This window comes from Stegostoma tigrinum, chromosome 11 (assembly GCF_030684315.1).
Source record: "Stegostoma tigrinum isolate sSteTig4 chromosome 11, sSteTig4.hap1, whole genome shotgun sequence".
Taxonomy (NCBI): domain Eukaryota; kingdom Metazoa; phylum Chordata; class Chondrichthyes; order Orectolobiformes; family Stegostomatidae; genus Stegostoma; species Stegostoma tigrinum.
Genome location: NC_081364.1, coordinates 53,494,185 through 53,517,634, shown reverse-complemented (window position 1 = coordinate 53,517,634; position 23,450 = coordinate 53,494,185). Strand labels below are relative to the sequence as shown.

Here is a 23,450-nt window from a genome sequence, read left to right as displayed (position 1 = left end):
CACACACACACACACACACCTTTGTGAGTTAGCACTGAATCTGGTTTTACGATCTTTTCAATTACTGTATTCTACATTCTAAAACTCACTATAACTTGCAGGAGTCTAGGGATTCACAGGTGAAGTAAGATATCTGCAAACTTATGTTTGTTAGTTGTTTAAAGTTTTTGCGTTTTGGAGCAGCTGGTTAAAAACAGCTGATGAGTGGAATTTCTGCATATGTTGACACCAAGCATGCATGCTATGCACTGCATTGAGGGATGAGGCCTTCACACTCTCCATACCTCCCATACTATTCTTCCCATTTCTCTATGTCGCTCCTTTCTTTGAGCGAGAGTCATATCAGACTGATAACATTAACTCTTCCTCTTTCCACAGACAATGTCAGAGCTGAGTTTCACCAGTATTCTCTGCGTTTGTTTCAGATTTCCAGTATTCACAGCATTTTGCTTTTAATAAAATTTAAAACTTTGCCACAAACATTTGGTTGGAGGAAATATGCTAAAATTAGATCTTTAGCTAAGTTCTGGGCTAATCACAAAATATTACTTTCTCATCCTTGTATTAACGAGAAACAATTAAATCAAACTACATTACTATAAGCAGCCAATATAATACAACCAGAAAAAAAACTTTAATTTGAAACAAGCCAAGTGTACAACTTTTAAAATTATGAAGAAATCAGACTCACATGTCCAGATCCATGTACCAAATGCTCAAATACAGAATCAAAATTCTCCCTGAAATGATCTTTCACAATGGTCCTCATCAGATTAAATAACCAGGTACGATCCTGATCGTCCACTAGGCGATCATAAAATACACGAAAAACTTCATGCACAAACAGACGAATTAGCTGTCTCTTGCTCTCAACTGATTCTTTCTTAATAAGCAAACAGCCTTGGATAACCCGTGAGAAATCTCGCAAATTAAAGGTGTAATGGGATTTTGCAGGTGTAGGCAGTAGATTATCTATGGCTTTTTTATAAACCTGGAATAGAATGAAATATAAACAAATTTGAAATGTTGGAAGATTGATTACAAAAGTCAGTTCTTACTTTAATTTTTATTCTTAATTAAGTATCTTTAATTCATTATCTTCATGATAGGTGTAGAATTTCAATTTGTTCAACTTTAGCAACTGGTGAATATGTTAGTGTGATAAAAGATCAGAGATCATACTTATACAAGAAACTAAAAAAAGTAGCATTACATATACAGCAATCAAATAGCAAAGCAAGTTACCAGACACTGCAAGGGGATTGGAATACAAGAATTAAAAAAATCTCTACAACTGTTTGGGACTTTGATGTGATAACATCTGGAATACTGTGTACTTTTTTGTCTCCATATTTAATGAAGTATATATTTACATCAGAAACAGTACAATAAAGGTTGGTCTTTTGGATGAGGAGATGTGCTATGTTGAGAGACTAAATAAACTGCAACTATATTAGACACTGCCCATTCAGAAGAAAGAAAGATGATTTGATTGAAACATTCAGGATTATCAATAGGCTTGACCAGGCTGATACGGAGACAGTCTTTTCCCTCGATTAGAACACTGGATTTCAGGATTTGGAATTGGTCATTTAAAACTGAGATAAGGAGAAATTTCTTCACTCAAAAAGGTTGTGAATCATTGGAATTTCTATCCCAGCATGTAGCAGATGCACCATCATTTCATTTATTTCAGGGCGAGATAAACAAATTTTTAGTCTTATGCAATAAAGAGGTAAGGCAAGCAGTCAGGAAAGTGCGGTTCAAGCCCAACATGATCATAATTGAACGACAGAATAAGTTTGATGATTAAATGATCCTGTACTTATTTCTTATGCATGAGAATGAAGAGAACAAGTCTAATTTTCAATTTACTCATTAAAAGGAAAGATAATCTGATGACACACAATGAAAGAAATGTCTGTCAAGATCCATGTATCCATGCTCAAAATATTTTTTTAAGGAGGGGCAACAGAGATTCAAATTTATGTTTCAGCCTGATCTCCAACTCCATATTTTAAAAGTTGAACCAATCCTAAACACAAGTTTTAGAAGTGGGTGAGGACATGTTCTATTTCACCTTGGATTACTTAAAAGCAGTGTTAAAAATGTCTGCCTATAAAAGGGTGGCATGACATTCAAGTTACAAAATACCATCTGGTATAATAACCATGATTTAGATCACAATAACATAGGATAGAATAGCACTAGTTCCTGTTTGGTATCCTACATTTCTATGACACCGGAGGAGTGGGATTTAGATTTAAAAACTAGGAAAGTATATGCAATCGATCTCAAAGAATTAAACATTTCAAAACAGTTTACAAAATGTTACAAGAAAGAAATCGACTAGCATTTTGCCAGTTTCAAGTATGAGAAACACAAGCAATATATTTTTTCTGCTGGGTTGCCAGAAATGCATGTAAAATGCAGTGGACATATTAGTTAAATCAAGGTTTCCCAAAGCTGGAAAGTCAAGCCCCCAGTTTGAACTGCTTTCTGACAGCTGTGAGGCTCCTTTACATCTTTTTAGTTTGTGCTCTGGGGTGGCTTAATGGACATCTGACACCTAGTTACTGCAAAGGTAGTTACTCAGTTTTTCTTGGACAAGCCCTGCCTCATCAATTCTTCCTTTACTATAGCAGTAACTCACCTCCTGAGTCCGTAAAGCCTATCCATCATGTACAATGCGTAAGTAAGAATGTGATAGAATATTTCCCACTTGGCTGGATGACTGCAGCTCCAACTGCTCTCAAGAAGCTTGTCCCCATCCAAGACAAAGCAGCCCACCTGATTGTTTATGGATGTGGTGCCATTCAGTTGCTTCCCCATCTATGCCCAGTTGCAGTACAATCTACAAGATGCACTGCACAAATTTGCCAAAAATCCTTAGCAGATTCCAAACCCATGACCAATTCCAACTAGAGGGAAAGGACAACAGATAAATAGGAACAACACTACCTGCAAGTTATCCTCCAAACCACCCACTATCCTGACTTAGAAATCTATGCCCATTCCTTCAATGTCCCTTGGTCAAATTCCTGGAATTCTCTCCTTAAGGGTATTGTGGGTCTACCAATAGCATATGGACTGCAGCAGTTCAAGAGGGCAACTCACTGCCATCTTCACAAGGGCAACCAGAGATGGACAATGAATGCTGGCCTAGCCAGTGATGCCCATGTCCCACAAAATGAATAAAAATAAAGCTGGAGATGGAGTTGTGGGGGTGTTGCTGAATGGGAGTTCAAAGATAGATCGTTGTAAGTGAGAGATAAATGGGTTAAAAGAATGGGAGATGGGTGGATAAGAGGAGTTTTCAGTGTGGATAAAAAAGCTCATTGTAAAATTACTTACCTCCAATGTAGCATTAACAATCTGATTTCCAATTGTAAAGTAATCTGTAGGAAACTCATTGTTACGGAGGTAGAAAGCTACAATGTTTGAGAAAATACGGACCATTGTTTCATCACTAAATGTATTGATAGTGCAAATATTGAAGTGACGCAGGAATCTAGGAGTAACAGGATTTCGACCACCGCCTGGCGGGCCCATAGCTGAAACCAGTTGTATATCAACAAGGGTGATCCTGCTGGTGTCTTTCAGGTCATACCTGGAATGTGTAAAACAATGCAATTGTTAGGCTTAGGGTCTGATTTTTCAGGCACAAGGAAGAGTTTTGGAAAACTGCTGGAGGTGGGATAGGAAGCAAACAAGCTTAGAATTTCTTGTCACTTAAGTTGGTTTGTTTAAATTGCACTGTCCCATCATCAGTGGTATAGAAGTCATTTAAAAAATCTAATTGAGGCTTCCGTTCCTTGCAGACAGGAAACTTCCACTTGGCAGGTGCACCTTTTGAAGTCATTGAAACAAGACCAATCACAGCACAGTTGCAAGTCAAGCAAGCCATTTTGCTACTTAAACATTCTTCACTTCCACAGACAATTTACAAAAAGCCACAGGCCACTGTGTTTCCCATCTCAAAGGTGTCTGGCAGCTGTGACCATTTGTATTCTCAAAACTTTTAGAAGTGCTAAGGCCACATTTCCATCTTGGGGAACTTTCTTTGTCCCTTATGCGCAGCAGAGATTTCCACTCTATGTACTGGAGGGCTCTTATTGAGACCCTCGAGCAACAGCAGCCAATTCAGTCTTTAATTGGTTTGAACATTTGCCCTCTGGCCTTTAATTAGCCAATTCCACAAAAATAACATTGGCATACTCCTGAGGTTAAAATTGTATCAGTGATAATGGGAACTGCAGATGCTGGAGAATCCACGATAACAAAGTGTGAAGCTGGATGAACACAGCAGGCCAAGCAGCATCTTGTGCTCCTGAGATGCTGCTTGGCCTGCCGTGTTCATCCAGCTTCACACTTTGTTATCTTGCTGGGTCTTGTATGGAAATTATCTAAACATCAGGGTCCAACCCCAAAACAAAAATCCTGCCCATACACTTTATTCAAAGTGTATCTGTAATCTGTGAATAATCTTACAACATTTTTGGTGCATGAAATAGATGAATAATTTTGGCATAGTAACTTCTAAAGGTAATTTTTGTGGGAATACCTTACAAAAACTGTGAATGAAATAGTATTATTTTCAGTAAATACAATTGCTTTTGCTTCATTGGCAAGTAAACTGACTTAAATCACTTGAAACTAAAGATTCCTTCTTGAACTATGTCAAATTAAGGTTAAATATGTGGTTGCTAAAACTAAAAGGTGTGCTTTTCTTTGAACATCTGTTGGTAGAGTAATGATGAAGATGTAGAGTATATCTACTGATTTGTAATTGTCTGCCTTTTTTGGCTGACAAGTAAAAAAAAATATGATTTGATTTTCTTCATGGACTACAGACATGGTGAATGCAATAACTGTACCAAACAAACTATTATCTGAGTATTGGCACACAGTTTAGATAGGCATAAATGTTTGACAATAGCTTCAAGCTGCATTGTTACCAGTTTCCATGGTCAAAGTATTGCCTAAGCAGTTCAATAGGAGGCTGAGCGCCATATATTTCCAATGCTGGCATGTTCATATCATCTACAAAGATCACACATTTCTTTCCCATTGGAGGACCATATACTCCCTTCCGCCTCTTATCCAATCTGGACATGATAATATTCTGTTGGAAGAATAAAAGTCAAATTAATTTCATATTCGTAACAGCATACAAAATAGGAGCAGTTGCAGTTGATGGCTGATTTGATATTAGCTTTTAACTCCACTTTCTTGCCACATTATACGCCTTCTGCCAACTTTCTGCACACTAATTCAGTCCATGCACCTACCTTTGCAGATTCTCAGGGCTATTACTTTTCTAGAGTCAAGAACCCAATACTGGGACGTCCGCACACTGCTTTGGAAGCAGACGTTCTGAAACTAGTTTTCAGTGTTAGGCCAATTAATGGCCAGTTCTATCTTGAGGTACCCTCTGAAAACTTGTATAATGCATGTGTATATATTTGGTGTAATTCAAAACATAATTGGGTAATTGTTTAAATTGCACTCTCCCATCTTCAGTGGCATAAAAGTCATTAAAAGGTCTAATTGAGGCTTCTGTTCCTTGCAGACAGGAAACTTCCACTTGGCAGGTGGGCCTTTTGCAGTCGTTCAAACAAGACTAGTCACAGCAGAGTTGGAAGTCAAGCAAACCATTTTGCTACTTAAACATTCTTTACCGCCACAGACAATTACCCTGGGTAATTCAAAATATATATGAAAATGCATGCATTTCGTAATATAAAAAGAGATATTTGAATTGAGATGCATTTGTGTAAGAATGTTCTTCATCATCTTCCCATATCATGTGACCTCACCAATGAAGCACAAATGCTGTAGGAAGAAATCTTAAGATAACTTCAGTAAAGATTTCCAGTTGAACACAGTGCTGTGTTGTACACATGAAACAATGATAAATCAATCTGTTAAGTTCCAGTGATATGCAACTTGGTAACAAGTTATGATGTAGGGAAAGTCATTGAATGAAGCAGTTGAAGGTATTTGGGCCTAGGACACTACTCTGAGGAACTGCTGCAAAGATTTCCTCCTGATTCTCATTGGCTCCAGTTTTTGTAGGGTTCCTTGGTGCCATGCTCAGTTTTGTCCTGCTTTCTGCTGATAGGATGTACTTGAGGAATTACCTACATTACTAGATAGGTGTCAGTGTTGAAGATGTACAAGAACAATATGGCTAGAGGCATGGCAAGTTTTGGAGCATGTCTTCGGTACTATTGCTAGAATGTTCTCAGTGCCTATAGCCTTTGCAATATCCAATGCCTTTAGCTGTTTCTCAATACTGCATGAAGTCAATCAAATTGGCTGAGATCTGCCATCTGTGATGCTGGGGACTTCTGCAGGAGGCTGAAATGGATCAGCAATTCTGGATGAAGATTGTTGCAAATATTTCAGCTCTAATTTGCATGGATGTGATGAACATCCCTGTCGTTGAGACTTCTCCATTAAGCTGTTTAATTGTCCTCAAAAGTGTACAACTGGATGAGGCAGGCCTGTAGAGCTTAGATAAGATGGATTTGTTATGAGATTACATAACCCTGTCTATCATTTACTGATTGTGCGAGTAGTTCTGCTTTGTAACTTCATCAGGTTGACACTTCGCTTTTACTTTTCCCTTGTGCTGCTCCTGGTGGTACTGCTCTTTATTGAGCCCTAGCATACTGGTAATGGTGCAATGGGAGATATAACAGGCAATGAGGTTGCAGATTGTATTGGAGTACAATTCTGCTACTGTTGATGGCCCATAATGTCCAGTATGCCCAGCCTTAAGTTGCTAGTGTGGAGAGTTTGAGAGCACCTCTTTAAAATTTAGAAAAAAAAAATCAGTGGGCCAATGCAGTAAGGTAAGGTCACTCCAGGTAGTCTGTTAGGACTAACCTTTCCTGCCTATGACATTTTGTTGAGGCATGGAGACGCAAATTCCAATGGTCTCTCACTATGGTTGTCAGAAATAGGCCACCTTCAAGAAGTTGATGGGTTAGAGTTAGGTTTAGGCAACAAAAATTTACCCCTCTCCTGGAAAAAATAACAGCAGCCCAGAAAAATTGCCTGTAATAGGAACTTTATTTAAATTAGCTGCCTAAATAGAGGCAGGCAACCAGTTCCTGTTGGCAGGACAATACCAAGAGTCCGTCCAATAGGGCTCTTGCTCATCTTGCACTGCCTAAATGGCTCTTGTTATGAGGCTAGCTGATGTTTTCACTGGACAAGTCAGATTCTAGTATCAAACCTGGCTTGATTGTTAAAACCATAACAACAAAATATGACCAAAGTCATCTGCCATTGAATCATAAGTACACAATGCTACATATTTTACTTTAACATTAAAACTGAAGTTTATTATCAAAACAAATGAAGATAAACTAAAATGAACCAAACCATCTTCTTCTAACAAAAAGTCAAAGATTTTTAAAATACTGTTGAAGCATCCCTTATTAATCCAGCAACACTTCCTTTACAAATTGAAATGAAACTAAACAACTTCTGTATAGTAACCATAACACCCCTGACGCCACATCCCAAAACACCACACATACAATACTCATACAAATGTCCCCGTATCTAACAGCTTTTCAGGTTAAAATCACTTATCGAATGTAACTGTAGATAGCTTCTTCCCAGAGTTAGCAACCGCCCCCCCCATTCCCGCCTCCTTGACCTGACTCAACCTGTCCGTGTTCTCTCTCACCTATCTGTTCCTCCCAGTTCACTGACCAATCCCTAGCACTGCCCACTTGCACTCACTTATCACCATCCCATCTACCATCCCCAAACCCACCCCTCTTCTCTATTTATTTCTGAGCTCCCTTGCCCCTCCCCCATTTCTGAAGAAAGGTCCCAACCCAAAACGTCAACTTTCCTGTTCCTCTGATGCTGCCTGGCCTGCTGTGTACCTCGATTCTACAAGTAGCTGGGTAATTGGAACAGAGAGCTATAAGAAATCAAGAGTGCTTTCTTATTGAGCACAAATATAGCCCATCTTGAATAAACTCTCCAGGATTCCATCCCCAATACCTCTGATCTGGGACTAACAGCAACTCCACACTCATAGGTAACAAAGTGTGGAGCTGGATGAACACAGCAAGCCAAGCAGCATCTTAGGACCACAAAAGCTGACATTTTAGGCCTAGTGGCCCAAAACATCAGCTTCTGTGCTCCTAAGATGTTGCTTGGCCTGCTATGTTCCTCTGGCTCCATGCTTTGTTATCTCGGATTCTCCAGCATCTGCAGCTCCCATTATCCCTCACTCATAGGTAATCTGGTTCACTGTATATCCTTCTTTTCTCAGGAGCCCTAGTTCACACACCCATCCTATTCTAAGGCTTCCATAGGGTCACTCAAAACTCAAAGTAAACCTAAAACCACAGGTGGTTTCCCCCAAGCTCAAAAAAATTTCCTGAAGTCTCTATCAAACCTTGAACCTAATTATTTACATCGCTAATGGAATAACTCCAGAGAGGCCGGTATCCTGTCTCCAAGTCACCCTTTATTTACATGTGCACAGTACTTGACATTGTTCTGGCTTCATCAGGGCCAGCTCTGACACTCTTATTTATATCTGCCAACCAAGGCTCCTTGACTGAACTACATTAACAGCCCCAATCAGAGAACTCATATTCTGTGATGTCACCCTAGCTGACCTCATTATAATCACTATAGTCCAGTGCAAAACAATCCAAGATAAATGAAAAATTTAGTAGCAATGCACAAAACCCAGGCGTGAAAAACTGTTCAAAAAGAAATCACCGTGGCTACAGAAATGTCCACTAGCCAACCATCAACTTTAGATACACTAAAACCCATAGGTTAACAGCCCAATGTGCAATAAAATTCTGCAGTGCATTGGAAGTTTTGTTTCTAATATGCTCCATCTTACGTTATCCATAAAACATATGATGAGAAAATGTAAAATATAAAATGCCAAAACATCTTAAGTTTATTGATAAACTTATACTTTAATTAATTTATTATCTTTATAACATTTGGATATTGAAGTACAAGGAAAACATGTTTTTTCAGTTCAACGTGAAGGAAATTTTGTTACTTATCTTTTTCTAATATTATTCTCCTTTCCACCTGTCTAATTCTGCCCAGACTTGGCAGTGGGTTAGGTTAAACAGTAATAACTAGAAAGGTACTCACGGATGATTTAATTGCCGTGAACAAACAGACAAGGTGAATTATTTCTCAATGCACACTTTTATGAATCTAATTTTAATGCATATTTTAGAAGGATAGGCTCTTGATTGAGTTAATTTTTAAAATGTAAAATAAATAGGGAAGCAAACAATTGTTTAAGAAGCTGATCAACAAAAATATTGAATTCCAATCAAAGGAGCTCTCTCTGTATTTAATAAAGTCTGAGGTGCGACTGGGAAAACCCTAACCAAGGCATGACTTTCCTCTGAATTCTTAAGGGAGATGGGTATCTACAGCTATCCTAATGAGATACTGAATTATTCACATGACTCTCAGAATCATAGGGATGTTTTTAAGGTAAAGATAATCAGTTTAAATTTCTATCCAGAACATCAGAAATACCTCTTTGCAATGGAAATAGATTATGCAGAGAGATTTTATTTTATTTTGGCTTCCGACAGGAAGGTTCAGTTGGTGTTTCTATGTCATTGGGGTTAGAAGGCAAAGAGATAGTCTACTAGGAGCTAGGTAATTGGCACAGAGAGCTATAAGAAATTAAGAATGTTTTCTGGCAAGTTTCTTTCCTCACAGACTTTAAAACGTGATGAAGGATATTTACCTGAATCTGATTAGCACCAGTTCGTGCAGAAAAGTTTATGAAAAAAGGTACATAGCGATCCTTATCCAAATTGTTCATTAATTTATCTTGAACATACAGTGATTTCCCAGTGCCAGTCTGACCCACAAATAGAAGAGGCCTGTGTGAATTAAAAAGACCATTAGTTTCACAAATTGCTTAAAACCATAATATAGGTTAACAAATCTGACTGTATATGTATTCTGTAAAATGAACATACATGCAAACATACTGGCATAAATAACTTGATTACATGCATATAACTGCATATAAATTATATACACAAATAAATAGCAAACCAGACAGCACATTTTATATGGCCACAAATCCAAGTGTAAACTAAAAGAACTGAGTACAGTAAATGTAAATAAAAGATCCCAATGTTGGAAATAATGGGATAAACTTTCACCTTCACCCTGGGTGAATTCTATTTAAAATCTATTTAAAATCATCCCATAACCAATGCTCCCTCTCATCCCTGCCTCCTTGACATGACACAACCTATCCATTTTCTCTCCAACCTATCCGGCCCTCCCATCCCACTGACCAATCCCCACCACTGTCTGCCTGCACTCACCTATCACCATCCCACCTACCTTCCCCAGTCCCTCCCCTCTTCTGTCTTTCTTTCTGAATTCCCTTCCCCCTCCCCCATTTCTGAAGAAGGGACCTGAACTGAAACATCAACTTTCCTGCTCCTCTGACACTGCATGGCCTGCTGTGTTCCTCTAGGTCCACACTATGTTATTACCATCTGCAGCTTTTACCATTTCTGAATTAGTTATAACCCCACTGAGAAACCTTTTCTAGGGATGCCCACCTTGAAGAAGTTATCCTCGTCCCTCTGGAAAGACCTCAGTTGATCTCTCTCCCACTGCAACCCTCTGGTAATCTCTTCATTCCTGAAACTGCTCGACCACCTACCGAAGCAAACCAGGTACAACCGCCACGTTGCCTTTCTCAGTGCCTGCCCACAGAACTGCTTCATCACCAATGGACTCCAGTCTACATTCAGGCCTTCCCATTTTTTGCCCTGACTGCGATAACCTCTACATACACAACATCCAGATTCTCCAACACCGGCTTTCTCTGCAGCTCCTCAAGCACATGCTCTCAGCAATGCACCGACATCTTCTGGCCCTACAATCAAGCCTATCCCAGCTCAGACGCTCCCTCTCCCAGACATGCAAAGACCTCTTCTGTTTTTCATTCTTCGTAGGATCTGCAACTTCAACCAATGCTTTTACTCTGTCCTATCTGACATTAAAAACCATAAGTACACTAAACTTACATGTGCCTACCAGCAAACACAGGCCTCTTCCAACCCCCAAATCCTCAACCCTACCCAGGACCTCCCCAAAAATGTGCCTGGCACAGGTGACCATGTGATTACCATCAGCTCACCCACTGACGCCATTAAACTTGTCACTTGCGCCGATGCCGGCCACATCTTTTCCGATGCCACAAACCATGCCTCTACTGCCACAACTCACACCACGATGCCGCTGACACTGATAGCACCACCAATGCCACCTACATCAAGGTCTCTGCTGCTGACACTGCTTCCATCGCCAATATCAAGGACAATGTCACTTTTGCCTACGTCGCCGCTCACATCTCTGGTGACATTTACATTGCCCCACCCACTGCCGACATCGCCCCACCACCATCACCCAACCCAAAGCAAGCGTTGTTGGCGACATCATTAACTCTGCCCCCACACCCAGCTCGAACCCAGCCACTAGATCTACACCCAACCCCAGCCCCAAGCTCTGCCGGGTATTCACCGTACCCCCAGACCACCCCCTCACTGCAGATGAACAGTCAGTCCTCAGTAAAAGACTCACCTTCATTCCCCTCCACCTACACATTAATGAATTCTGTACACATCTGCATGTCAAACATTTTTTCTTCTGCCTCTGTGTCTATTTCTTTTACCGCGAGTCTAACCCACCCTCTACAGACCTCTTCTCCCACCTCCAACTCACCCCATCCTTCTAGACACTATCCCAAGGCCTCCCGCCATCCCTTGACCTCTTCATCTCCAACTGCCATCTTGACATCGATTGCCTCAGCCCCTTCATCCCTCTCACTCTCTCCAAACTCTCCCCAACAGAATGTACAGCACTCTGCTCCAACCCTAACTCATTATCAAACATACAGATAAAGGGGGCACAGTAGTGGTATGGCACACTGACCTTTACATAGCTGAGGCCAGGTGCCAACTCTGACACCTCCTCCTACCGCTCCCTCGATCATGACCTCACCCCTGACCACCAAAACATCATCTCTTAAACCATTCACAACCTCATCACTTCATGTGGCCTCCCGCCCACGGCCTCCAACCTCATAGTTCCCCAACCCCGCACTGCCCGTATCTATCTCCTTCCCAAAATCCACAAAATTGATTGCCCCAGCTGACTCATTGTCTCTGCCTGCTCCTGCCCCAGTAAACTCATCTCCGCTTACCTTGACTCTGTTTTCTACCCCCTGTTCTACAAACTCCCCACCTAGGTCTGGGACACCACCCATGCCCACCTCCATGACTTCCAATTCCCTGGCCCCCAACACCTCAACTTCATTATGGACATCCAGTCCCTGTACACTTGCATTCCCCATGTGGATGGCCTATAAGTCCTCCGCTTCTTCCTCTCCCACAGGTCCAACCAGTCCCCCTCCACCCTCATCCACTTAGCCAAACTCATCCTTACCCTTAACAACTTCTCCTTTAAATCGTCCCACTTCCTACAGACAAAGGGGGTGGCCATGGAAACCCACATGTATCCAAGGTATGCCTGTCTCTTCGTAGAATATGCAGAACAGTCCCTCTTCTGTTGCTACACTGGCACTATTTCCCACCTCTTCCTCTGCTACATCGATGAATTGTAATCAGCATTGCCATGTGCTTCCACAAGGAGCTTGAACAGTTCATCAACATTACTAACAATTCCTTCCCGATTCCTTTGCCTTAGCTATGTCTGCTCCCAAGATGAAGCATTCCACTCCCGAACATCCTAGATGTCCTCTTATTTCAAGGACTGCAACATCCCCCCTTCGGAGGTTGAAAATGTTCTCGAATGCATCTCTTGCGTTTCCCACACTTCTGCCCTCACATACCCTCCCCACAACAAAAACAAAGACAGAATACCCCTTCACCTCACATATCACCCCACAAAGCTCCGTATCCAACGTATCATTCTCCACTACTTCCACCACCTGCAATCCAACCCCACCCTCAACGATATATTTCCCTCCCCACCCCTATCCGCCTTTCATAGGGACCACTCTTTCCATGACACCCTTTCCATTCCATACTCCCCACTGGCCTCATCACACCTGACACCTTTCCCTGCAACCACAGAAAGTGCTACACCCACCCCTACACCTCCCCCCTCACTTCCATTCAAGGCACCAAACAAACCTTTCACATCAGAGAGAGGTTCATCTGCACATCCGTTAATGTGGTCTATTACATCCGCTACTCCCGATGTGGCCTCTTCTGCACCAGTCAGACCAAGACAAGGCTCAGAGACTGTTTTGTTGAGCACCTGTGCTCTGTTCATGACAAAGGACAATACCTTCTGGTCGCAAACCTTTCAACTCCACCTCCCACTCCTTGAGTGATATGTCTATCCTGGGCCTTCTCCACTGTCACAATGACACCACTCACAAACTGGAAGAGCAGCACCTCATATTATGCTGTGGGAGCCTACAGTCCAATGGCCAAATGTGAACTTTACCAGTTTAAAAATCTCCCCACTGCCAGCCTCATCCCATGACCAACCCTCCCTCTCATCCCCACCTCCTTGACCTGACACAACCTGTCTGTCTTTTCTCTCACCTATCTGCTCCTCCTACCTCATGACCAATCCCCACCACTGCCTACCTGCACTCACCTATCACCATCCCACCTACCTTCCCCAGCCCCACACCTCCTCTCTATTTATTTCTGATCTTCCTTCCCCCTCTCTCATTTCTGAAGAAGGGCCCTGACCTGAAATTTCAACTTTCCTACTCCTCTGATGCCTGGCCTGCTGTGTTCCCTCCAGCTGTACGCTGTTATCCCAATCATCGAATAATGCCTTTGTTTGATAGTAATATGCTTTTGTTTTCTTCTATCCTTATGCCATACATTTATTTGAAAAGTAAATTGGAATAGTATTCAGGGCACTGGCATGACATGACAATGAGTTTGATAGTGTCATAGCATTAACATACAGAAATAGTTATAAATTATCCTCATGTTCATGATTATCTGCACTGATGGACTCTTATTGATTCAATTTACTTGAATCATTTTATTGATTTTATTATTAGTAATCACTAATGAGTTAGTATTGAGATAACCACTGAATTTCTAGAAGGATTTTCATGTCAAGAATAATTCTTTGATTTTTTTTTAAAAGGGTGCTGATGGGAATCTCCCATTAAAATTAAATTGAGGTTTACCGACTCTCCATAAGCACATTGCTGAAACCCCAGCTATCAATATCCTGGGGATACCATTGATCAGAACTAGTGACAAGGGTGAGTCAGACACTAAGAATTTTGCAACAGTTAATTCACCTCCTGGATCTCCAGTGCCTGCACACCATCTACAAGGCACAAGTCAGGAGTGTGATGAAACACTGTCTACTTGCCTGATGGATGCAACTACCTGACACCATCTAAAACAAAGCAGGCCACTTGATTAGCAATCCATATATCAACTTCAACATTCTTTCCATTTGTGAATGATGGGCAGTGGCAGCATTGTATGCCTACAAGATGCATGGCTGCAACTTACCCAGGGTTTTTCAAACAAACCTTCCATACCCACAACCTCCATTAACCATATGGCCAAAGGCAACAAATGCATGGACCACCGTCATCTACAAGGTTCCCTCCAAATCAGACATCATCCTAGATTGGAACTATATTGCCACTCCTCCATTGTTGCTGGGTCACAATACAGGAACGCGTTTCCTAACAACACTGTGGGTGTGCCAACACATGTAGGATTTCAGTTGCTCAAGGAAGCATCTCAGCACACCTTCTCCAAGGCAATAGCAATAAGTTCTGGCCCAGCCAGCAAACCCCACATTCCCTCGAATGAATAATTTTAAAAAAAACCTGAAACCATTTTAAACCTGTAAGATGTAGGATCAGGAGTAGGCCATTCAACCCATTCAGTCTGCTCTGCTATTCAATGACATCATGACTGATCTGATTATCCTCGACCGCACTTTCCTGTCTTTTCCCCAGAACTCTCAATTCCCTTATTTTTATTGATTGAAAATCTGTCTACCTCAGCCTTGAATGTACTTAATAACCACTTATAGAACTGCCCTCTATAGTAAAGAATTCTACAGATTTACAGTCCTCTGAGAGAAGAAATTCCCCCTTATCTCTATCTGGAATATGTAACCCCTCATGCTGAGATTATGTCTTCTGCTCCTACAGTCCCCCAAATGGGAACAAACCTTTCTGCGCCTACCCTGTCAAATCCTTGAAGAATCCCAGAACCCAGATGAACATCCATAGACTGGGATAATCGCACTTTCCACTCAATGACATGGCATCTGTTGCAAAGTTAGGTAGAGTACCAGATAACATAGTGTGGAGCTGGATGAACACAGCAGGCCAAGCAGCATCTTAGGAGCACAGAAGCTGACGTTTCAGGCCTAAACCCTTCTTCAGAAAAGGGGGATGGGGGGAGGGTTCTAAAATAAATAGAGAGAGGGGGGAGGCAGATCGAAGATGGATAGAGGAGAAGATAGGTGGAGAGGAGACAGACAAGTTAAAAGAGCAGGGATGGAGCCTGTAGAGGTGAGTGTGGGTGGGGAGGTAAGGAGGGAATAGGTCAATCCGGGGAGGATGGACAGGTCAAGGGGGTGGGATGAGGTTAGTAGGTAGGAAATGGAGGCGTGGCTTGAGGTGGGAGGAGGGGATAGTGAGAGGAAGAACAGGTTAGGGAGGTGGGGATGAGCTGGGCTGGTTTTGGGATGCAGTGGGAGGAGGGGAGATTTTGAAGCTTGTGAAATCCACATTGATACCATTGGGCTGCAGGATTCCCAAGCGGAATATGAGTTGCTGTTCCTGCAACCTTCAGGTGGCATCGTTGTGGCACTGCAGGAGGCCCAGGATGGACATATCATCAAAGGAATGAGAGGGGGAGTTGAAATGGTTCGCGACTGGGAGGTGCAGTTGTTTACTGCAAACCGAGCGTAGGCGCTCTGCAAAGCGGTGCCCAACCCTCCATTTGGTTTCCCCGATGTAGAGGTAGCCACAATGGGACAGCGGATGCAGTATACCACATTGGCAGATGTGCAGGCAAACATCTGCTTGATGTGGAAAATCTTCTCGGGGTAGAGTACTTGTTGATTGGGAGACAGGAAGTTAAAACTTGGTGTCTGTAAAATGCTAGGAGGCGGAAAGCATTGTGTGGTGTCTTCAAAAGATGATGTGCTATTTCAATGCTTAGAGATTTAAAATGGATGCCTGTGAGCAGCAGCTTGAAAGTTTGCAAGTACACAGAGTGCCCGAATTGAAACATTTGTATTGAAAGGCTGTACAGTTAGCAGGCCAGGTAGTAGTTTTTACCAAGACAAGTTTTGAATTTAGCCAATCAATGTGAGCCAGTCACTTAGATACCAAAAGCTATCAAATTTAAATCTGATTGTTTTGACAACATATGTCCAATCCTATTGTCAGAAATATTGATATGTCATCAAGGGTATAAAAGAAAGGGACAGTTGGACACAGACCTGAAGTCCATTTGCCAGATTTAAAAGCCCTCAGCTCTCAAGAGGGAATTGCTGCCTCTTACAGCTTCCTCTATGTCTTAGAGAAAGTACCATCTAAATAACAAATGTGCCCACAGCACAACGAGTCAACGTTCCTGACAGAGGAATCGATGGAGAAGGTATTCCTGACAGAAGAATTGACAGAGAAGATACAAAATATTTCAGAAGATATGGAACCTGGCTGTAATTTCGAGAGACTAAATACTATTTTATAGATATAGGTGGGACTTGTATTTGTTGGAATTGCATACCATTAGAATCTTGCTTTATTCTGGAATAGTTGGTAGTTAGAAGGAGTTTATTAATAGTTCAGTTAATTTTTTCACTGTTAGAGCTAGATTAATTAACAAGCAACAAATTATTTTTGAGTTGGATTCAGGGGTTTACTTTATTTAACCACTAAAAGTTGCTGAAGGGCAGATTACACCACTTTTCACACTGCTTTCACAGATTATTGGGCGAGGTGCTCCTCTTTGGGTGTTTTGGCTTTCATGTTTGGTTGGTCGATGTGGCTGGGGGTGGAAACGGTCGACCTCCACTTTATAACACATGGCGGTGAAGCAATTTTAAGAACCAGATTTAATGTGGCCTTGATCACTGAGCTCTAAGGCAGGGTGTGGCCATCCAGACAGCTCATCAATCAGGGTGCATTGGAAATATTGTGTTTCATTCACAGAGCTCACATGGAAGTAATGAGTTCCTGAGATAGGATGTAAGTTCATGTTGGGGTGGATTGGTGGAGGCAGTATTATGAACCATGCAGGGAGCAGACGGGGACGCAGCAAGCTCGAAGTTTTTTTTTGTGGGCTAGGAAAACCATGAATTTAATGACTGTTAGAAAACATTTCGGAGCAGTAGTCGCTTTGAAGATCTTGAACTGATCAACGCTGTCTTCTAAGGGACTGAGCATGCACAGTGAACAATTCATCTACCTGGTACCTCATAACTACAGTCTGATCTAAGTAGGATCCTGATTAGAATATTGAAAGTACTCTCCCACCGGGAATAGACTGTGCGGTCCATAAGAAACACTCAACAATAATGGAAATGGAAAATATTACACTGATTTTGTTTTGATATCTATTGCTCCAACCTCACCATGCGGAGGCTGTAAATCTCAGCCCCTGTGGCATAACATCATTATTGGTGCATTGCATTCAATTCTGTTCACCACATTATAGGAAGGATTTGCAGGATTTGAAGAGGGTGCAGAAGAGGCTTACCAGGATGCTGGCTGGATTATAAAGGAGAGGCCAGAAAAACTCAGGCTGTTGTCCCTGGAGTAGCGGAGGCTAAGATGAGACTTGATAGAAGTCAATACAATTGAAATGCATTGATAGGGTTGACGGTCAGAATCTTTTTCTCAGAGGTGAAAATGTCTAATATTAGGGGGGATACATTTAAGGTAAGAGGAGGAAAGATCAAAGAAATTGCGAGGGCCAGTTTTTTTACACAGTGGCAGGAATCATGAATGTGGAAGGACTGGTGGATTTTGGACCAAGGGCAGGCAGAAGGGATTAGTTTAACTTGGTGCCATGTTCAGCATAACATCATGGGATGAAGGGCCTGTTCCTGTGTTGTACCGTTCTATGATAAAGAGATAACAAGGTGTAGAGCTGGATGAGCACAGCAGGACAGGTAGCATCAGAGGAGCAGAAAAGCTGATGTTTCCGGTCTGGACCCTTCTTCAGAAATGGGGGAGTGGAAGCGGACTCTGAAATAAATAGAGAGGTGAGGGGAGGTGATAATTAAGGTGGATAAAGGAGCAGATAGTTGGAGACAAGATGGATAGGTCAAGGAGGCAGGGATGGAGCCAGTAAAGGTGAGTGTAGGTGGGGAGTTGGGATAGGGGTTGGTCAGCTGAGGGAAGACGCACAGGTCAGGGAGGCGGGGATGAGGCTGGTAGGTAGGAGGTGGGGGTGGGGGTTGGTCAGTGAGGTGGGAGAAGCATATAGGTGGGAGAAAAGACGGACAGGTCAAGGAGGCAGGGATGAGCTGGGCTGGTTGTAGGATGAGATCAGGGTGGAAAGGTTTTGAAGCTCATGAAGTCTGCATTGAGACTATTGGGCTGCAGGGTTCCCATGCGTAATATGAGGTGCTTCAGCAGTTCCTACTGTCTCCTTGTACCATTCTATGTTCTATTTAGATATTCTCAGAAAATTGCCTGAACCAGCTGCATTAATGAGCAAATGCACATTTAAAAAATTAATCAGTGCAATTAGTACTCATCGTGATTACATTATTCTAAAGTAAATTCCTTTGCGATAAATTAGTTTGTGAAAATATCCTGGTGAAATTTTACTTTTACTTGAACAATACTAAATACAGTATTACTGCCTGTTGAGATCTAAACTGAGGAATTCAAGATAAGGAAATAATCCCCAAAATTCATTCACAACCAGAAGTGTATTCTCTTTGTGCTTTCTTGTTATACATGCAACTTTAAATCAAATTCCAAGCAGCAACTATTGGAAATATTTGTGCTTTTCTGACAGAGGAACCTTTTCATTGGTGAAATCTGTATCAACTGGTAATACTGCTACTAGTGGGCTATGAAAGAATCTTCTGGACAGAAAAAAGGAAGCTTTCCATTACCACCACAACCTTGCTTGTGAAAAGTGGATATGCTAGTGCATAGGCAGCTGCATCCTGACCAGCCTCTCATTCATGCTGCAAGCATGCAGCCTTCACTGTTGAGCAGAAAGCTGGCTTTTTTGTCACCTTTTCTCCTCCTGCTTTTGAGTTTGCAGGAATAATGGTTGTACAAGATGTCACTTTAACAGTGACTGAACAGTGTGAAAAAGGTAGAGAGGTATTAAAAGGACGTGGGTGAAATCTTCTGCTCTTGCTGGTCGTGAGCTTGGATATGGGATAATGGGGTGGTGGCATATCTGAACCTTGCTGCCTTCTCACCTCCAGCATATTATTTGAGCCCTGAGTCTTCCTCAAGTCTAAAAGGTGACCTTTCAGCAGCAGCCACTGCTCTTCATTGGGTTGCTGGGCGAAAGAATTACCAATCTTTGATTGGCCAGCAACATTCACTAAGACAGGCCTTCTGGCCCTAGGATCTTGATTCTAGGGGAAGGACCACTGCCTGATAAATGTGTGGCTTGTAGGCATCAGGGGTCTTATGCTTGCTCTCCAGCCAGCATGCAAAGCCACAAGAAGATTCTGCCCCTATGTGTCCATGGATTTTGCCCAGAGACCTAATGATCATGAGATTTTTGATTCCTTCCATTGTCCAAATGGAAAACTCCAGACACCACATACTGGGCTTTCCCTGCACTAAACTCTAATTTGGACACTGCACGTGATGGACACATTGCAAAAATGCTCATTGTAAGGCTTGTGACATGAACCTTCCACCTTTCTTCTTGTCACCTTAAACCTGGTCCCACCATAAGTGGATGCTATCAAAGCTCCACATTTTCCCTTCCCACAATCTTTCATCCTTATTGATCTCGACCCTTCATGGAAGTTGGCATTCTCTTATTCTCCTCTCTCCTGCTGCTGAGTTCAGCTCAGAAACTGACAACTTTAGATTCAAATGCGCAAAGCAAAAAAGTGCATGTCACCTTTAAACAAACATGAAACAGGTGCTATGAAATTGTCATGTGCCACTGACTTTAGAATTATAGAATCATAGAGGCCGTTTAGTTCATTTAGCCTGCAACAACCCTCTGAAAAGCATCTCACCCAAACCCAGGACCCCACCCTACCCCATATTTACCACATATAATCCAGCTATCCTGCATATCCCTAGACTACAGATAATTTAGCATAGCCAATCTGCCTAAACTGCGCATCTTTTAACTGTAATGGAAACCCACACAGATAGGGGGAGAACATGTATGTTCCACACACTGTCATCCAAAGCTGGAATCAAACCCGGGTCACTGGCACTGTGAGGCAGCAATGCTAATTATGTGCCACCCTCATCAGGATAATTTGTAAGAAATACTAGTGTAAAGGGAAAATAAAATTCACACTACATGAGAGGAAAGTGCTGTTTGTTTGGCAAACATTTGTCTCATATAGTATAAATGCTTTTTTTTTCCCTTTACATTGATATTTCTTGCAAATTACCCTGACGAGTGCAAGACAAAGAAGCTTTGACAAATGTATCCTTTCTCAGCAATTGTCTTGGTATCATAACATGCCATCAGGAAATCTAATTTTGGCTCAGGCCTAATTCAGTCATTTCATATACTGCAATTCCTGACCTGTAGCGTCTATAAAAAATCACCTATCTAAAGACAGCATATGGGCTAGTTTTCCTTCATTTGAATTATCAGTATGACTATTAGGTTTTCATTGGCAGTGAAATTGAGTTTAAGAGCCCTGAGCTTCACTTGGAACATTGTGTTCACTTCTGATCACCTCATTATAGGAAGGATGTGGAAACTTTAGAGAGGGTGCAGAGGAGATTTACCAGGATGCTGCCTGGAGTGGAGAGCGGGTCTATGAGGAAAGGTTGAGGGGGCTAGGGCTTTCCTCATTGGAGTGAAGAAGGATGAGAGGTGACTTGATAGAGGTGCACAAGATGATGAGAGGCAGAGATAGAGTGGATAGCCAGAAACTTTTTCCTTAGGCAGAAATGACTATTCAGAGCGGACATAATTTTAAGATGATTGGAGGAAGGTATGTAAGGGAGATGTCAGAAGTAGATTCTTTACGGAGAGAGTGGTGGGAATGTGGAATGTGCTGCCGGCAGTAGTAGAGTCAGATACATTAGGAACATTCAAGCGACTCTTGGATAGACACATGAATGACAGTAAAATGTAGGGTATGCAGGGTAGTCTGATCTTAGAGTAGGATAATAGGTCAGCAAAACATTGTGGGGCCAAAGGGCCTGTACTGTGCTTTACTGTTCTATGTTCTTCTATGTTCTGTTGTGCAGTGTAAAAGAGAACTACTGTGAAGCAATGAACATTCCAATTAACAGTATATTTCTTACCTTCCATGAGTAACACAGAGGTCCAGCAAGTAAGTATATCTGACTGTGTCCATAGTAGGAACTATAATGTCTTGGACTTTAGTTTTCTTTTCACCCAGTGCAACAGTCTTTATTGTTTCATTCCAGTGGACCCAACGTCCTCTGCCTTTAAACTAATAAAAGCATTGCAAATTCGATAGGAAACAGTGTATTAGTTCAAAATAAAAATTACTTGGTATGTATTAAATTAATTTTATGTCACTTTTCCGAACCATTTCTCTTAGTTTTGTTCATCTCCTCAAAATAAGCACATATACACATTTTGAGAAGTATGTCATCTAATTGTCACCTCTGCAAACCATCCCACTTTCCAGCGGAAAAAATTTCCCACTGTTTGCTTAATCAAAACGTCATTATTTTGAAGACCTGTAGTAGATCTTCCCTTAACCTTTTCTGCACTATGGAGAAGAATTCCAATTTCTTCAGTCTCTGAAGTCTTTCATCCCTATTATCATCCTGGTCAAATTCCTTTGTACCCTCTCCAAGCAATTAACAAACCACCACATTTCTAGTTCTCACAATAGTACACATTACCCCATTTGAGTCTAATCAGTTATTTGTAATCATATGGCATGGTTTGCTTGTTTATTTATGCGGTGCCTCCAGTGACAAAGACAAGTATCCCATAACATTCCCATTATATATTAATGAATATATTGAAAAATCTAGGCTCTTAAATCCTTTCCAATCTGAATGCCAAATTATAGGTATGACAAAGTTTGGAAAGTTTAATTTTTAAAAGAGGCAAAAGAATTTTAGTTTCAGTTCTGTGGTGATAGCGTTTTTTAAATAAGATTAGAGAACCATTTGGAAAAGTGATCTAATTACATTTCAAAAAAATCATATTCCTTAGCAGGTGCCTAGCCAGATACCTTGAAGTGTTAATGATGAAGTATTTACATTGCTCTGTTTATGTCAGAAAGAAAAACAAATGATCACGCTTTAGGAGGTTTTATTTTGAGTTCAATTCAGAAGCACCAGGTTTTCATTTCGAGTGAACAGTTTGACCTAGCAGAGGGCAGATTATTTTGTAAATTGACTAGCAATTGTAACAGCCTAAGATGGAAAACGTAATGAAATTTAAAATTAAGCAGTTAAGAAAGGAATGGTATTTCTCTGGAACTGTGAATCTTCTGTTGGGAAGAAGATTTTTTTTGTTGTTAATGCTAACATTCGGATTTTATTCAAATTTGCTTACATATATATAGCTTTGTTTTTGTTTATGGGGTAATAAATTTAAGTTCATGTATTTAAAGAACCTTGGCAACCTTGTTTGAATATATTCAGTATCCATCCATCACGGAAACCAACTACAAAAATAAAACTTATGATCTTCATGTCAGGTTTCATTCTGGGATCTGACTGTCCAGTATCGCCTTCAGCTGGGAATGAGAATATTTGCATGACTGGTGTTGGTTCATTGTGCCTATCCTGACCCACGGAGCAGAGCATCACAGAGATGTTATGGTGCTCCAATGAGGAGGCAAGACTCTTGAAGAAGCCAACAAAGTTTCAGTTTCACATCTTCAGCATTTTCTAGAATCAAAAATCTTCCTGTAGTAAAAATCCTTGTTCCTCTTAAAGGCCCTGAACATTTATAAAGGATGGAATGGGTATAGCTACCCAGGATAACTTAGAAAAATCCAAGAATTGTAAATTTTAATCTCTGTTGCAATTTGCATTTGGAATCATAGTAATTTCTGGCATGACAAACTAGACTAGACAGGTGGCCAAAGGAACTTCATTTTCTTAAATTCCTAGCCTATAACATTATTTGTTATGTCTGATGGGAGGAATGTTCATTGAGAGTAAAATTACTATGTTCAATAATACCACGTATGTTAGAAAACCTACATCCATATCTTAGCAAAGTAAA

The 23,450-nt window shown here is 41.3% G+C and overlaps 1 protein-coding gene across 1 annotated transcript in view; it reads right to left on the bottom strand.

The window, feature by feature from the left end:
- The window catches only part of dnah12 (dynein, axonemal, heavy chain 12), a 318,710-nt gene that overhangs the window by 144,792 nt on the left and 150,468 nt on the right, over positions 1-23,450 (bottom strand). The window contains exons 37-41 of the mRNA XM_059649958.1: positions 21,536-21,687; positions 9,776-9,914; positions 4,959-5,125; positions 3,355-3,610; positions 692-991 (exon numbers count right to left, since the gene is read on the bottom strand). Coding sequence (XP_059505941.1) covers positions 692-991; positions 3,355-3,610; positions 4,959-5,125; positions 9,776-9,914; positions 21,536-21,687 — 1,014 coding nt within the window. The remainder of the gene's footprint in view (positions 1-691; positions 992-3,354; positions 3,611-4,958; positions 5,126-9,775; positions 9,915-21,535; positions 21,688-23,450) is intronic.